The following is a 16,681-nucleotide window of genomic DNA, read 5'->3' on the forward strand; positions in this document are numbered from 1 at the left end:
AAGATTTTATAAAATTAATGTATTGTAATTTGTAGTTTATGCAAAAAATCATTTTAGATAACATAAACACACACTTAGTTGTGACTTGTAAGAGTTTCATATAATAAATATATCGAAAAAATTGATGTCGTGCACCATTTGTATATCTGTTCTAGTCTTACACCTACCAAGTATTGGAAAAACCAACAACAACAATACAACATCAAGCAAAACAAGGACTGGGTTATTATCATCCGGCAACCAGTAGAGTATTTTCAGGCGAGATGCTTGCCGGAATATACTTCACTAGCTTTGAATCTAACCCGTGATTTTTAACCCACTTCATCCTCCCCGCATCAATTATCTGTTTGCATTTAAAACCTAAAACAGCTCTTTCCATGGGTTTCATTTTCTTCACACCTTCCTCCACGCTGCTCAATGAATCATCTTTCACTTCTCCTTCTTCTTCCTCCTTTGCACTACAGCATCAGAAGAACAATTAAAATGAAATTACTTATTTTTGAAGTAAACTTCTTTATGATCTCTTAAGTCCAAGATATATTACTTTGAAACAAGAAGGTCAATGTCGTCAACACCAGGAACATTGGAACCGTGATCATCATCAACAGCCCAGCTAGTGAACGAAGTCATGATATGGAACTCGTCCTTGGAAATCCCCAGGCTAAGGATATATTCTTTATCTGCGAGACACATGACCATATATATTCTTGTTGAATTGAGAAGTTCTATAATATTCTGATAGATCAAAGACGAAGTAGTAACTGAGTTTACTTACTTATGTAGCTTTTCCATTGGCAAAGATGATGGCAACAAGTCGCAATAGCGAGACCTCTAAGTACGGGGCTTTCACCATCTTGTCTCGATAAACAACATCTTAAGCTCAAATCTATTATCAACGCATGAAAATGTACATCAATCAGCAAAAACAGACACTCATTATAAATAGAAATCCAAAAGCGTAGGAGTAAAAAGACATAAGTGTAGTGACCTGTTGCAGGACCACAGAGATGTTTCCCAACAGCCACATAAGGAACACCATGTAAAGATTCAACTGCGTTTAGGTTCAAATCCTCAACTGAAAAAAAACACAGAAGGTTTTATTTTTTTATCAGTAATACATAACCAGGAACAAGTAAACAAGAAAACGTACTAGGATTAAGGGAAACTTACTATCGATTCTCATACGCTCTAATACTAAGTTCTCCTTTTGCCTCAATGACCGATCAGCCTAGAAGCAGTAAAACAAATGTGGACTGAGAAACAAGCTAAATTACTCAAAAGAAAGGAATGAACACAAACAAAGCAAGCTAAACTAACCTTAAGCTTATAAGATTTCCTCTCGACTAGATACACCTTATTGATCCCATAGCAATCTGCTAGCATCTGTGTTAAGTATCCTCTCCCAGCGCCAAATTCAACAACCGCAGACACACTATTATCCTCTTTCTCTTCGACATTGCTTTCGCAACATCCAACATTTTCATTGCACTTCTTCAATACACCAAACTTTTCCAAGTTACCAAGAATCGAACCTTGCTGCAAAACGTGTTTCTCTTGAAACGGTATCTTCCTGCCAAACAAATCACAGAAACTATCAGTAAAACAGAAACCTTCTCATCTCACAAACCAAACCCTAACAACAACAAAAGCTCCAAACTTTTCTAACAATTTACCTATCTATCTCCTTATTAAACCATATGTTACAAGCTTCAGGCGACAGATACGAATCTTCGATATCTTTACAAATACCTCCATGAACATCATCAATTTTCTTAATTAGCTGAAGAAACTTAGAAACACTCATACTATATAGCAGATCCCTCTTCATCTCTGAAGTAACAACAGAACAAGATCCCATCTTCTTATCTTCTTCTTCTTGTCCGGCATTAATACCCTTCTGATAAAAACTTTGACCAGACAATGCTACTGTTTGTTTAAGTAAAGGACATCTCTTGACATGCCCTTCGAGATTCTCCTGCAACACAGAGCTACAAATTTCGAATCAAACAGTTTGTTACAAAACAGCAAGATAAATAGCAAATTTAAAACCTTGTGAAAAAAGAAAAAAACTTTGACTTACTGAGAAGGATCGATAGGGCATGGAATCCATTCACCTTCCAATCTCTGACTATGGTTCCCACAAAACCTGTTTAGAAAAAAATCAGCTCTCCCCACTTACTTTGAAAAAGAAAAAAAACGAAACTTTACACTTCCTCGTAAAATCAAAACTCACACAGAACTGTCGATTCGAGAATTCGCGCATGATCTCTTCTTCTTCGGAAGCCAGAAACTGCATCGGTTGCGATTACTACTCTTCGCCTCCATTCTCAGCGACAGCTTTGCTCAGCGAAGGAAGGAGAGAGAGAGAGAGACAAAGGTTTTCAACGGGTCCTAAAATGGGCTTCGTTTTTGGCCCATTAACGACCCATTAAGATTTTTAAAAAATCGAATCGATGTAACCAACCACCGGTCTCTTAAAAAGGACACGTGGCATGTCGAAAACAAGAAGCATGTTTCTTCTCCTCCTTTCATACTCTTTACATTTTCTTCCGCCGGAAAAAACTTAAATCACACAGAAAACGCAAGGAAGACGACGAAGAGACGAAGAAGAAGATGTCTGCGACGGCGATTTTTTCTCTAACAAACTCCAAAGCCTTCGTTAACGGATTCGATAACCGGACATTTCGTTTCCGTAACGCCGTAGCTGCTAAACCAAGTTCAAGATGTTTTCCTTCTCCGTTGAAGCCTTCGTCTCTTGCTTCGAGTTTCTCTCCTTTGATTTTAACCAATAGACCCTTTAAAACTTCAGTATTCAAAAGATTTGATACTCTCATGGAATGGCAAGAATGCAAGTAAGCCAGATTCTAATTCCTCTGCTAGATTTACAAAATAATACTTTAATTTGTAGAACTGATTGGTCTGGAGATACAAAGTTGAATACTTTTTCATCAACGGTAGCTTTTTAGATAGTTAAATTTTGATGCTTTTTCACTGTTCATGTGTCAATGAAGATTTTATAAACCTTTTTTTAATCTCTGGAAAATTACAGAGTAAAGATGAAGGTTGAAGTGCCAGTATCAGTTGCTTATGGACTTTACTCGGAGCGTGAATCAATTCCTAGATGGATGACATTCATTTCTTCCGTTAAGGTGATTTGACTTTGTTTGTTTGTTTGTTTGTTCATATGAACTGTTTCTGTTGGCTTTTGGATTTGTTTTTTTTGATGTTCCTTGGTTTTAGTTCTGCAGATACTGAAGGACAAGCCTGATTTATCTCGATGGACTTTGAAATATAAAGCGTTTGGTCAGAATCTTGAGTACGCTTGGCTTGCTAAGAACTTGCAGGTAAGTATCCTAAGCTCCACTCACTATCTAGAACATGTTAAAACGGCTTTGATTGCTCTATATTTGGATTTCACATTGTTTTCTTGATAATGTTTTATGCAGCCTCTCCCGAACCAGAAAATACACTGGATTTCTCTTGAAGGCCTTCCTAACAAGTAAACAGAACTGAAACGTATCAGTGATTCTGAATCTCCATCTCTTGAACCTACCTTGATGTAAAGGTCTTGCTTTTTTTACAGGGGCACTGTCCGCTTTTTCCCGCTAGGTCCTTCATCATGTGATGTAGAAGTGAGATTTCATTGTTCATAGCTTTGGTTTCGAGTTTCCTTCACCAGTTTCATCACTTCTTTTCTGAGTTCTTCTTTGCTTTGTTTGCAGCTAACCTTTGCATATGAAGTCCCCCTGCTACTTATTCCATTCGCAGCGGTAAGAAAGCATTCTTAATTCAACCTGTAAAATTGTATCAATATTCAATGATTTAGTGAGTGAAGATCCTGTAACATTTTCCTCTAATGTTTTACAATTCATCTTTGTTTTCTTCAGGCACTTCAACCGCTAATGCAAGGATTGATCAAGAATAGTTTGGAGCAATTTGCAGAGATAGCAAAAAGCACAAAGACCACTTAGTTAAACATTACAACACAACATCATTGCACTGTTCTTACAGGAGTTTGCACAGAGAAACCTCATATAGATTTTTTATAGTGTGCATTTCATACAAAGAACTGGTTATATATATATATATATATAATCACAACATTTTACTCTTCGTCTAAATTTCTGAGTTTATTATATCTATGTTGTCAGGAAAATAAACATGCAGCATTCTTATGTATCATTGTATACGAAAGAAATGAAGTAAATTTGATAAAATATAGGATCAAGGTTCATCCCTTTTTAATATATATAAATGTACATACGTTTCTAACTAATTCAGTCTCATCCAAATTTTCACTTAATTTTAATATAAGGATAGTTGTATGTTGTAACTTGTAACCAGTTAAAGACCATCAAAGATTTTGCCTTATTTTTACATAGAGGGTTCTCCATCCAGATGATGATATTAATATTTAATATTTATGAATATGAATGCCTAAGTTTGATGTTTTTCAAAAAACCCTAAAAAAGCTCTCCCTTCTTTCTAAAAAAAAACTAAATCCGTTGCCGTCTAGTTTTATCGATTCCGGTGGCTTTCTCGTCATCGGAGCTGGGTTTCTCTATTTAAGTAGTTGTTTCTTTTACTTTCAGCACATCCATATCCATTTTTCTTCTAATGGCCTCAGATCTGATTTTCTGGATCTAGAATTTTTAAACCTACAATCTTCTTAACTTTGGTTCAGCTTCTTGGCTTATGTCCCCTCCGTCAAGTTCAGCTTCAGATCTGGCCGTTTTCAGGATAGAGGCAGCTCCAACCGATCACTCACTACCTCAGATGAAGAAATTTCACCATCGTAAATCTAAATCTCTTTCCTTTTTCAAGAATCTTTCACCATGAAGGATTTCTAGGTTTTGGTTGTGTCTCACCGCCTCTGGTAGCTCATATTCGGAGCAACTTAAGGAGGGTCACACGACACTCTCATCCGGTTTTATTTTGATGGTTAAGGAGGTTCTTGTTTTGTAAACCGTTTGTGTGTTTTTTCTTGTCTCATATTTGTTTTTAACTTTCAAAAGTTTAAGTTTTAATTTTCTTTTTTGGATCTCTGGATTCTGTTCCGGGAAATAATCGTTTGGATGTCGTGTATTTTATCTGTCTGGGTTTTTCCCCTTAGTTTACCTTGTTTGATCGTAGCCTCCGGGAGTGTTCTTGTACTCGCCGGCTTTAAGTCTCCGGAAGGATTGATTTTCTTGCCGACCTTTGTATTTCATCTTGAAGTTTATCAATGAATCATTTAAATGAAAAAAAAAGTTTGATATTTTTCTTTTTGTTTCATATGCCAATTCAGTTTTATCATATCAAAACAATAACTAGATAAATACCCGCGCTATTTGTAAAATTTAATAATAATAATTTATATATAAATTATCGATTATCTAATTGACTATTTTTACTTATGTAAACAATGATATTTACGATAATACAAAAACAAGATGTTGTTTTTAATTCTAAATTTATAATATCAAAAGTAGATAGATACCCATGCTGTACAACACGAGAAAATGTTTACATTAACTTTATTGTAATTTGGTAGTTACAAACCAATAATAAAAAAATTATTGATTTTAATCTATACATATTATAATCGAATGTCTTCATATTGCAACTCCCATGTCTTTGTCCAAACTAATTCATGCCTAATTAAGATAGCTGAAGAAAGCATGACAACAAAAAACTTGCCTAACCAAGCTTCCACTACCCCAATAGCCTGTTCTAACTAAATCGTTAATGTATTCTTGATCATCATCTAACAAACTCAAAGCAAAACATGCATTTTTATATTCAGAATAAACTACTCCATTAACAGTCTTAATCTCATCAAAATTTCTAGGACCTCTCTGCTCATTCAACAAGACTCTCAAATAATATCCATCTTCCATAATTTTTGGGACATAATTGATTCTTCCAATCGCAAATCCTCTTTGTCTTAGAATAAAGTGCTTCTCTTTTGAATCATATTTGAACTTGTTTGGTATTTCTGGATAAGTTAGTGCTTTGTCTTAGAGCTAACCTTGTTTAGATTCATCCATGCTAGAAACATGGAATTATCTACGTAATCTCGATTTAGAATTGCTTCAACCTCATCATCACCCTTGAAATAGATTAGTTGTTCACCCTCTAGATGGAAACTTAGTTTAACAACTGGTGTAGACCGGTAATGAATATTAAATTTAAAAATCCTCCATGCTGCTTCACGGGTAAACACATACCTGAAAGATAAAACAAAACCATAAGTTATCATCTTACAATATTGTTAAAAATAATATAAAAGAGAAAGCAAAATAGAGCCTGAAATACTAAATATTACCTGCAATCAAACTAATCTTAATTTCATTGTCTGGTTTGTTATTCACTTTCTCTGAAGCCTCTCTAGTTTGGTACTCATTGATGTGTTTGTATTTTATAGGATTTTAACAATAGTTTTTACATTTGTTTTGAGTCTTTTATGAGTCAAAGTGTGCTTTTAGAGTCTTTTTAGTCTTTTTTGAGTCTATACAGGTTTTAGGTTGCTCTGGAAGGAAACTGGACATTTTGAGATGAAAATATACATTTGGAGGTAACAGACCAGTTGAAACATTAGAAGTTTGGCCTCAGACGAAGGACATTCCACCTTTATATCTTTCTCAATTTTGGACACAAGCTTCATGAATATGTTATCTGTTATTTCCAAGTGGTTTGAAGAAGATCCAACGGTGCAATCAAAAATTATGGGCAATATAGTGAAGACAAATCAATCTGGCGAGCACAAACGAAGCATGCGCAGAATCAAGACACATGATTGACTGGTCTTCACCTGGGATCAACCGATCCTGTTCCTGACTCAAGTTTTCCTTTTTCGTTTTAAACCGACTTTTAGGATTTTAAATTTCAAATTGATCAAAGGTCAATTAAAACCTAATGTGTACTCAAATCACTAGTGTAAAGCTAAAATGACCTTTCAATGAGCATGTGGCGAACTTCTTTTCTGGAACTCAATGGTATACATAGCTGTAGATAGGATAAATATATTAAAAAAATAGACAACAAACTTCAAGTCTCTTGATTAAAAACAAGGAAAATGAAACATTACTAAGAATTTAAGAATTACCAAAGACAGTCTTCTCTAATATATGTCATTTTGTCAAATTATGCTTAAGAGAATCAAACTTCATCTTAATAATCCTGCAGAGGATGTCTTGTCTACCATCTACATTCAATTTCCGCTCTTGAAGAAATCAAGTTAGCTCTGGCCACTTTGGATAACATGTGAAAGTGATAAAAAGATCTGAAAATCCAAAGTGTTTAGATATAGCCGTTGTATCTAAATAGTTTTCTCTCATATATCTATGACCACCAGTGAATGATTTTGGTAAATAAAACTGCCTCCCTTGCTCATTCATATCTACATTTTTCTTCTGCCGCCTTTTTAACAATGTTAAAATTCTCTGCCCTTACACTCGCTTGATTGTATTTGATGTAACCCAACCAGTTACTCTCGATGGCAGTATAAGAATCAACCAAGAATTGTTGGAATAAGCGTCTAAAATGCTGAAGGGTCGTTGACTCATTTCTCCTCTCCTGAATTCGGAATGCAAAGAACTGTCTCATGCGTATTTGTTTTCTTTCTTTTTTACTCTTAACCCTTCCCACTTTTTTGTATGCCCTTTTTCAATTTCAAGCATGTAACCATCTTCTCTAGAAGGAAATAATAAGGGATACCATAATGCTAGATAAGAGATATGCAATTCACTTATATTTCCTTTGTAGTTCACCAGATTTTGCTTGAACAACAATATCGCGATGATCCATTTCCAAATTGAAATTTCCATGAATCAATGCAACTACTTCAGAAGCTGTTGGCATGTTACATCCTCCCATCCTTTTCACGACTACTAACTATCCTTATATGGAAAGTTTCATCAGCATTTGTATTGAATTTCTCTCTTGCTGATCTAAATGTGTCGACATATGGATTCACATCATCCAACATTTTCATGATCTTCTCAATTAGTTGTTAGAAGTTAGAAGTTTAACCCTACTATCATGTGGCTTATTACAAAAATGTCATTGCATTTTAGTTAATTTAATAACTAACAAAGGACTAGCTTATATTAGTTTATAAAATAATAAAACAATATTTTCAAAAATATTTAATAAAAATATTTTAAATTTTTTATTTATTATTTCAGAAATCTTAAGAAACAATAACAAACTATTTTGAACAACTATAAAACTTGTATTGAAACTATAATTTTGGAAGATTTTGTGGGATTTAGGAAATTTGGAATTTTGATAGATTTTAGGAAAGTTGATATGATTTATGTTTAAAATCTTTAAAATCTCACCTAAAACCATGAGATTTGGATTTTTGTATTTTTAACTAAACAATCCTCTCAAATCCTCTAGAATCCCTAAAATTTATTAAAATCCAAATCTACAAACTGTTTTGAATAACCGTGGATTTTAAAGTAGATTTTTAAATCATCAGTTCAATAACTGTAAATTTTAATAGACTTTTTAAATCTATGATTGAATAACATAAGATTTGTAAATTTTACACAAATCATTTAAAATGTCAAGTTGAATACTGTAAGGAAAGGCTTGTGTGTTATTGAGATGTTTGTACAATATATATACATAAGATACGTAGGGTTTCACCACTACTAGTTTACACATTTATCCTTTACATATATAACTCTCCTATATGCCCCCTCAAGATGGAGGGAGTTTCTGCACTCCAATCTTGACATTAAGAGTATGAAATCGAGGACCCAGTAGAGGTTTAGTCAATGCATCCGCGAGCTGATCATCCCCAGATATGTGAGCAACACGTAAAACACCCGATTGAACATGCTCTCTGACAAAGTGATAATCAATAGCAACGTGTTTCATCTTGGTATGGAACACCGGGTTGGCACACAGGTAAGTAGCACCAATGTTATCACAGTAGATAACAGGAGCTAATGGTAATGCAATACCCATTTCTTGAAGCAACGAGCAAACCCATCGCAGTTCGAGGCTGTATTCGCAACTGCTCGATACTCTGCTTCGGTGGAGGAACGAGACACACTGCGCTGTTTCTTGGAGGACCAAGAGATGGGACTGCCACCAAAGTAGATAATGTAAGCATTGGTGGAGACATAGTTGGCACGATCACGACCCCAATCAGCATCAGAAAACGCATGGACGGTGAGCGGAGCATCTCGGCGAAGGAAAATACCAAGAGAGTGAGTACCATTAAGATAATGTAATACACGCTTAACAGCCTGCCAATGTGCATTTGTCGGTTTATGCATAAATTGTGATAAACGATTTACCGAGAAAGCAATATCAAGTCTGGTGAACGCCAAGTACAGAAGGCTGCAAACCACCATTCGATAGTCCTTGGCGTCGGCAAGTGGTGTCGCAGACAGAACCGTAAGTGTGGAGGAGGACGACATAGGTGTGGGAATAGGTTTAGAGTCAAGCATATTCACCTTGGCTAAGAGATCAGTGATGTACTTGTGCTGCATCAGATGAAGCCCCGTTGGTGTTCTAATCACCTCAATGCCTAAGAAATAACTACCACCGGAGGAGGTAGAACCGGAACCGGACACCTGGAATTGAGAACACCTTCGCGCACTATGACCAAAGACACCAAAGAGTTGGCATCGACCTTGGTAGCCACGGCCTTGAGATCCTCGAGGGTGATGTTGTTGACCGCGAGGGGCATAGCGATTGGATGAACGAGGGTTGTTGTTATTGCCATGGCTCTTGTAAGACGCAACATTAGTAGTAACAGGTACGAGCGACGAGACTGAGCCTTGGGAGAGGAGCTTCAACTCATAGTTGATCAACTTTTCATGCAACGTTGTTAAAGATGGAGGTGTGTCATGGCCATCAATTTGATCAATCACCGGTTTGTAATCTTCTGGAAGGCCGGCGAGAATATAATCAATTTGCTCTTCAGGTTCATAAGGTTTCCCAAGAAGAGCAAGCTGATCAAAACGAGTAATGAAGCCTTGAACGTATTCATCGACCGTACGAGAGCCCTTCTTCCACATGCGGATCTGTTCACGGATCTGCTTGATGTGACCCCAACTTGGACGAGCATAGGTAGAGGAGAGAAGACTCCAAATCTGAGCAGAGGTGGTGGTTTTAGACAAGACCAATTGAACCTCAACCGAAATTGCACCCAACAAAGAAGAGTAAATGAGTTGATCTTGTCGCTCCTAGAACGTGTAATCAGGATTGACCGTAGTAGCACCATTCGTTGTAACTGTTGGAGCCGGTGCAGCCATAGATCCGTCGAGGTAACCGGCGAGACCATAACCGGCAAGCAGAGCACGCACTTGACGATTCCACATCAAGAAGTTGGAAGCAGTGAGCTTGGTGACATTCGACATATTGACCGTGTGAAGGTTTGTGGTAGCAGAAGAGTCAATGACATCAGAAGAAGCCGCCATGAGAAGAGAAGCAAGGAAGAAGAAGAGAATAGAAGACATAGAAAGAAGAAGGAGGCGGCGAGAAAAAGAGCTAGGTCTTTGGATCCTATTGGTCTGATACCATGTAAGAAAAAGGTTGTGTGTTATTGAGATGTTTGTACAATATATATACATAAGATATGTAGGGTTTCACCACTACTAGTTTACACATTTATCCTTTACGTATATAGCTCTCCTATAAATACACCCCTCTTAATTTTATTTATAAAACTAAATTTAAATATTTTTTATCCTAAATTGTTTAATAATGAAAGATATATTTTAAACCTAAGATACAACATTGCTTATATTTTAAATATATATAAAATTATATCTAATTTATTCAATATTTTGCAATGTACATCGACGCATTATCATCTTATTAAAATCTAACAAATCACAAATGTTAGATTTTATTCAATATAATATATACAATTAACAAAATATCAAAAAGTTAAATCGAGATTTCTAAACACGATCGCTTCAACACGGGTTTTGTTTTATTTTATGGATTTTAGCAAATTTATATAATTCACGGATTTGAATATTGTATCATGTACGAGGTTGAAATCAGAGTATGAAACTAAGTAAATTAAATATAAAATATTATAAAATGTACAGAGTAAATCAAATAAAACTTTTACTATTATTTTATAACTAACAAATTACAGTAAAATTTACGCAAACATTTCCCATGCTATACAGCACGGATAACTATCTAGTATATGAGTTATTATAAAAAAACTTAAGAGATTAAAGAAACACAAAATATTAGTATAGAAAAATAAAAAGAAGGGTTCAAAAGTAGTAGTAGAACTTGAGACATGTGGGTCAACTCACTAAAAACAAACCAAATTTGCAATTGTATAATACATATACAAGCCTAAATTAAAAATTTCATAAATGTTATGGGGTCAGTTGACCCCCTCCTTATTCACTAGCTCAGCACCAACCTATAACCATTTCTATGTGTAAACTCCATTTTAGAGAAATAAACCTTTCTAACCTATCCCAAAATAGATATCTCTATTTTTGTGTCCATGTTATAGGGGGCTTTAATTCTTTTTTCGTTAAATTATAAATTAATAATTAGTCCCTTATTTTATATATATTCAAAATTTATACCCAAATAAAGTTAGTTATTATTTCTTTCATACCTAAACTTATAAATAATATGGAAACAAAATTGTTTAGCAATTCTTAAGCAAAATTTAAGCAATTGTTTTGCAAATTTTTACACTTAGTAATATTTTCAGATTTGCTTTTTCTTATTTACACATTGTTATGGTTTTGGTGTGTGGCATGTATCATTTTTATCTTTGCATTTTTTTCAATTATAAATATAGTTGGATCCTATTTTATAGGATCCAATTATTGGAGATGTTCTAAGAGTCTTCCTCTTTCTCTATGATTTGAAATATCGAAACCTTCTCTTCCACTTAGCGTTTTCCATACTTAGTAATAATTTTCGATTTGCTTCTCTTCGTTTTCTACGTTTCTCTTTGTCGTGATGATTAAAGTGATAGTTTTTCTTTTCTTCTTCTTTTTCATAACTAGAATCATCATTCAACGTAGATTTGTTCAACAGTGTCGCACTCCTCTACAAAAATCACTCAAGAAATCTCAGAAAGCTCTTATGCACTCAGCAAGCCAAAAGCTTCATGGCGGTTTCTGCTACTGCAACAAAAAAACCAAACTCTGGATTTGGTTCGTAGCAGGTTTCGTCTTTTTCCTTACCTTTTTCTATAATTTTTTATATAAACCAATAAAAGTTTTTTGGTTAGTTATTAAATTAATTAAAATACAATGGTATTTTTGTAATATGCTATAGTAGAGTTAAATTTCTAACAACATTGCTTAAATAAGTATATAAAGATGATGAACAAAATTCTAATGAAATAAATAAAAAATTTTCAAAATAACGTTTTGCACTTATTATAAAAAATATTAAAATAGTGAATCGTCAAAAAAATATATATATTAAAATAGTGTTAAAGTTAAAGACTAATGGCAATGTCCTGTAATTTAATTTTTAACAGAAACATGTCATATTTTATAAAGTATCTTCTCAATTAATAGTAGGGATTATTATACGTAGATATACTAACAAAGTGATGGTATTATTTTCGATTATCTTTCAATTGTCAATATTATAATTTGTGTATTTTAATAATTTTATTTCGCAAAACAGCTGCAACTATAGCATTGCACAAACTGTGAATCTAGCTGTAAAATTGTTCCGAAGATTGAATAGTTGTCTTGTCGACATGAAACAAAGCTATTATTTTGCACACGAATTAGAAACTTCACAATCTTGTAAATAATGGAATGTATGAGCACATGAATTCAAGAAAGTCAAAACCTTTAAGTGGCCAACGAAGTTCCGATGTCTAAATTGGAGCATTATTCAATAGTATCGTATATTCATTTTTCCAACAAATCAGGGCTTTGTCATGAACACGATGAAATAACACAAAACATCGTGTTCATGAAGCATTAATACAGATAAGCTTATCATAAGCATTAATTATGTGCAAATCATTCATAAGATTTACAAAATATATATATTCTTGCTTGGCGTTAACATTAAATATCATCATATATATATGCAACCAAATAAACCAAACCAAACCCTAAACCAAAATGTTAAAATTGTATCGTGATCCGATTCTATCTATCACTACATTGATTCTCATCACATTGTCTCTCTTCTCCAATGAAACTGAAGCAAGACTACATCATTACAAAGATAATGACAATCCCAATCCAAAATCAGAGCCACCGTCTCAGCCTCCTTCTCTCTCACCAACCCCTAGTGACGCGTCACAATCTCCATCTCAGTCCCAAGATTCCGACCACGAAGTAGTCTACAACGTCAGGCACTATGGTGCGGTAGGCAACGGTGTCTCTGACGACACTGAATCGTTCAAGAAAGCTTGGGATTCAGCTTGTAGCAACGACAACAACAACACTGTGTCGGTCTTGCTTGTGCCTTACGGTTTTACTTTTATGATCCATTCCACTATTTTCACTGGTCCTTGTCGTTCTTACCAACACTTCCAAGTAAATCAATTATTTTTATTTCTACATGAGTATCAAACTTTTATTAAATAATTCGGGTCTACTAGTTATAAATTCTCTTGTTTAATTTTATTTCTCAAATTAAATAAGGTTGATGGGACCATCGTGCCACGGGATGGACCAAAGTCGTGGCCGAGCGGTTTAAACAAAAGACAATGGCTCGTCTTTTATAGAGTTAACGGAATGGCTCTAAAAGGTGTGGGAGTTATCGACGGCCGTGGACAAACTTGGTGGGATCTTCCCTGCAAACCTCATCGGGTAAATAACTATATATATATTACAAAATGTACATTTTCACTAACCATAACAGAAATTATTAGAAAATTATATTATATATGACATGTGAATCTTAATATGCTCAAGCAGAATGTCAACAAAACTGCACATGCTGGTCCATGCGAAAGCCCCGCGGTAAGTAAAATCAGATATTTGAAAAAAATATGTTTTTCTTAAATATATAATATTACATTACTTGTAATGTTGAAAAATGTGTATATGTTTTTTGGTGTGGTCAGGCTTTGAGGTTCTTTATGAGCTCGAATCTAATTGTGGAAAGTCTGAGTATAAAAAACAGCCCACAGGTTCACCTCAAATTCGACGAATGTCATGTAGTTCATATCAACCTCCTTCGAATAATATCTCCGTCTTCTAGTCCCAACACTGACGGCATCCACATTGAGAACTCCAACTCCGTTGAGATTTACAACTCTGTTATCTCCAACGGTACACATCTAGTATACAATACATATACACGTCTAATGTTTATATATACACTTACACGTCTAATTAGAGTGTAAGCAAACTCAAGATTCTTCATTTCTTCGCTAGGAGATGATTGTGTCTCGATAGGAACCGGATCATACAATATCGATGTGCGAAATCTCACTTGTGGACCAGGCGGGCATGGAATTAGGTAAAAACTACTCGTGATTTATAATTTAGTTTTTAACATTAACGTTAACGTTACGGACAGTATCCATAATAATGATATAATTTGTAGCATTGGAAGTTTGGGCGACAGAAACTCACGGGCATGCGTCTCCAACGTTACGGTTAGAGACTCTGTCATAAAATTTTCGGACAACGGAGTACGGATCAAGACATGGCAAGGTGGATCCGGGTCTGTCTCGGGTGTAACGTTTGACAATATCAATATGGATACTGTCCGCAATCCGATAATCATAGATCAATACTATTGCACAGCTAAAAGTTGTGCTAACAAAACATCTGCGGTTTATGTGAATGATATAGTATATCAAAGTATAAAAGGCACATACGATATTCGTAGTCCCCCTATTCATTTTGGATGTAGCAACAATGTCCCGTGCACAAACTTAACACTTTCTGATATTGAATTGTTACCTTCAAAAGGAGAGACTGATGTGGATCCGTTCTGTTGGAATGCGTATGGGATCACGGATGAGTTCTCTGTACCTTCAGTCTCGTGTCTCAAATCGAATCCATCGACGGCGTTGTTAGGTGGTCTTTCAGGGAGTTGTGGATCACCATGACTTGATTTGTGGATGAATAATTAAGAGAGTGTTTATTTTCTCTTTTTTTCTTTAGTGATATGATATATGAATAGAATGTAGTGGAGAACATTACAACTTTGAAAGTTGTTTAGCTCCTTCATTCTTGGGTGTGTCGCAATCTAACATAATATCCATAAAAAGTTTAAGATGTGATTTAGGAGAAGTCCATTAGCCCATGTAACTAAAGATTTAGCAAATAAAGATTCTTATGAATTTATCTTTAGAACATCAATATAAAATAACCTAAAGCGATACCACTTTGAGCAATTTTACTATGAATCAATTATGAGAAAACCATTTTTTGGAGTGGTTATTGTGGATTTTACCACTTTTTGAATAGTTTGTGGATTTTACCACTTTTAAGGTTACAAAAATTTGATTAAACATGTGTTTTATTTGTTATTTTTGGGTTTAGTCGGTTCTATTTGTTCTTAGGGTTTAGTATTTGGTATTAAGTACGTATTGTATTTTGAAAAAAACTAAAAATACTTATTTTTTTTCTTCTCAAAAGTGGTAAAATCCGTAAACTTTTCAAAAAATGGTATATCCAAAATATTTTTTCACAAAGTGGTATTTTTAACAAGTATCCCTTTTACTATTTCTCCTTTTGTGAAATCAAATATAAAGTCATTTGTGTTTTGGGGCAATCTAAAGCTTTTTTCCATATTCACTTTTAACTTGTACAAAATAATTAAAGCTTTAATAAGCTATTTCATGTCAATCTCATTTTCTATATTTCTATCTAGCTAAATAAACTCATTTGAGTTGAATCCTAGCTACTATACTAGCTTTGGATTCTCCCAAGACTGTTTTTTGTTTTTGTTTTTCTTAGTTCAACAACCAACCAATAATAATATAGAAAGATTAACGAATGAAACATGGCTCATTATCTAATAAAATGTGATTAGTTCAAAAAAAAAAATCTAATAAAATGTGTTTTTTTTTTTCAAAAGAAAACAAATCTGGACAATGATATGTTTTTTTCTGCGTAAAATTCAAGTTTTTGTATCTTCAGAAATATTCAAAGCAAGAACAAGCATTTTCTTCACCCTAGATGTTGATGGTCCATTATATACAATCACATTTTGCGAGTTGGGGATTTGACCAATATCCAACGGCCAGTATGATAGAGTAAGCATCACAATCTGATACGTTAGATCAATTTTTCTAGATGAAAAGTAAAGGCACATAGTCAATAATTAAATTCCACAGTCTTCTCTAGACCCCAAAAACAAAACAAAAAAATTGCAATTACAGAGCAAATGGCGGTGACTAAGTTTTAAAGTACTACTTATTTATTGACTAAGAGCATCTCCAATAGTTTTCCCTATTTTTACCTCTAAAATAGAGGAACTCCATAATAGAGGTGACTTTTGCTCCAATAGATACCTCTATGTTTTTCTCTAAAAAAGAATATTCCATAGAGATTCTTTTTTTATTTTACTATTAATACATTTTACTTATAAAAGTTGCAAACTAACCCATTTATTTTAGTATTTGTGAAATTTTCATAAAATTATGATATTATTTAAATTTTTAACATTCATAAATATTATTTAAATATCACATTTATTAAAAGAAATACATTGCATCATATAAAATAATGTTATTGGTGGATCCAGAAGT

The 16,681-nt window shown here is 34.2% G+C and overlaps 3 protein-coding genes across 4 annotated transcripts; 2 read left to right on the forward strand and 1 right to left on the reverse strand.

Annotated features, from left to right (window-relative positions):
• Positions 1-78: 78 nt before the first annotated feature.
• Positions 79-2,405, reverse strand: LOC104713456 (uncharacterized). 2 transcript variants are annotated; one of them, XM_010430567.3, is made up of 9 exons: positions 2,234-2,405; positions 2,081-2,146; positions 1,674-1,988; positions 1,318-1,570; positions 1,171-1,228; positions 989-1,075; positions 776-886; positions 545-680; positions 79-458 (listed from the first exon to the last, which is right to left on the reverse strand). In XM_010430567.3, exons 1-9 carry the CDS (start codon positions 2,323-2,325, stop codon positions 230-232), a joined length of 1,347 nt encoding a protein of 448 aa, XP_010428869.1. In that variant the 5' UTR covers positions 2,326-2,405; the 3' UTR covers positions 79-229. The 2 variants fall into 2 exon arrangements, with proteins under 2 accessions (XP_010428869.1, XP_010428877.1); XM_010430575.3 differs by having other exon boundaries at positions 1,674-1,975; positions 2,234-2,371.
• Positions 2,406-2,493: 88 nt separating this feature from the next.
• Positions 2,494-4,217, forward strand: LOC104713470 (uncharacterized). The gene is made up of 7 exons (XM_010430589.3): positions 2,494-2,852; positions 3,050-3,149; positions 3,249-3,344; positions 3,447-3,499; positions 3,584-3,632; positions 3,723-3,770; positions 3,888-4,217. Exons 1-7 carry the CDS (start codon positions 2,614-2,616, stop codon positions 3,969-3,971), a joined length of 669 nt encoding a protein of 222 aa, XP_010428891.2. The 5' UTR covers positions 2,494-2,613; the 3' UTR covers positions 3,972-4,217.
• An 8,817-nt stretch (positions 4,218-13,034) lies between these two features.
• On the forward strand, positions 13,035-15,158 carry LOC104713473 (polygalacturonase At1g48100-like). The gene is made up of 6 exons (XM_010430602.2): positions 13,035-13,505; positions 13,614-13,781; positions 13,890-13,934; positions 14,039-14,246; positions 14,352-14,436; positions 14,524-15,158. Exons 1-6 carry the CDS (start codon positions 13,086-13,088, stop codon positions 15,032-15,034), a joined length of 1,437 nt encoding a protein of 478 aa, XP_010428904.1. The 5' UTR covers positions 13,035-13,085; the 3' UTR covers positions 15,035-15,158.
• The last annotated feature ends 1,523 nt before the right edge of the window (positions 15,159-16,681 follow it).

Source organism: Camelina sativa, chromosome 2 (assembly GCF_030686135.1).
Source record: "Camelina sativa cultivar CO46 ecotype springtype chromosome 2, ASM3068613v1".
NCBI lineage: Eukaryota > Viridiplantae > Streptophyta > Magnoliopsida > Brassicales > Brassicaceae > Camelina > Camelina sativa.

What these genes read in the sequence shown, in the direction of transcription:
- LOC104713456 (XM_010430567.3), bottom strand. Translation starts at nt 2,325, where the DNA reads ATGGAGGCGAAGAGTAGTAATCGCAACCGATGCAGTTTCTGGCTTCCG. An exon ending in CCAATGGAAAAGCTACATAA is followed by an intron (nt 681 to 775) that starts GTAAGTAAACTC and finishes TGTGTCTCGCAG; the next exon opens with ATAAAGAATATATCCTTAGC. An exon ending in ATTGACCTTCTTGTTTCAAA is followed by an intron (nt 459 to 544) that starts GTAATATATCTT and finishes CTGATGCTGTAG; the next exon opens with TGCAAAGGAGGAAGAAGAAG.
- LOC104713470 (XM_010430589.3), top strand. Translation starts at nt 2,614, where the DNA reads ATGTCTGCGACGGCGATTTTTTCTCTAACAAACTCCAAAGCCTTCGTT. An exon ending in ATGGAATGGCAAGAATGCAA is followed by an intron (nt 2,853 to 3,049) that starts GTAAGCCAGATT and finishes GGAAAATTACAG; the next exon opens with AGTAAAGATGAAGGTTGAAG. An exon ending in CATTCATTTCTTCCGTTAAG is followed by an intron (nt 3,150 to 3,248) that starts GTGATTTGACTT and finishes TTAGTTCTGCAG; the next exon opens with ATACTGAAGGACAAGCCTGA.
- LOC104713473 (XM_010430602.2), top strand. Translation starts at nt 13,086, where the DNA reads ATGTTAAAATTGTATCGTGATCCGATTCTATCTATCACTACATTGATT. An exon ending in TTCCCTGCAAACCTCATCGG is followed by an intron (nt 13,782 to 13,889) that starts GTAAATAACTAT and finishes ATGCTCAAGCAG; the next exon opens with AATGTCAACAAAACTGCACA. An exon ending in CCAGGCGGGCATGGAATTAG is followed by an intron (nt 14,437 to 14,523) that starts GTAAAAACTACT and finishes TATAATTTGTAG; the next exon opens with CATTGGAAGTTTGGGCGACA.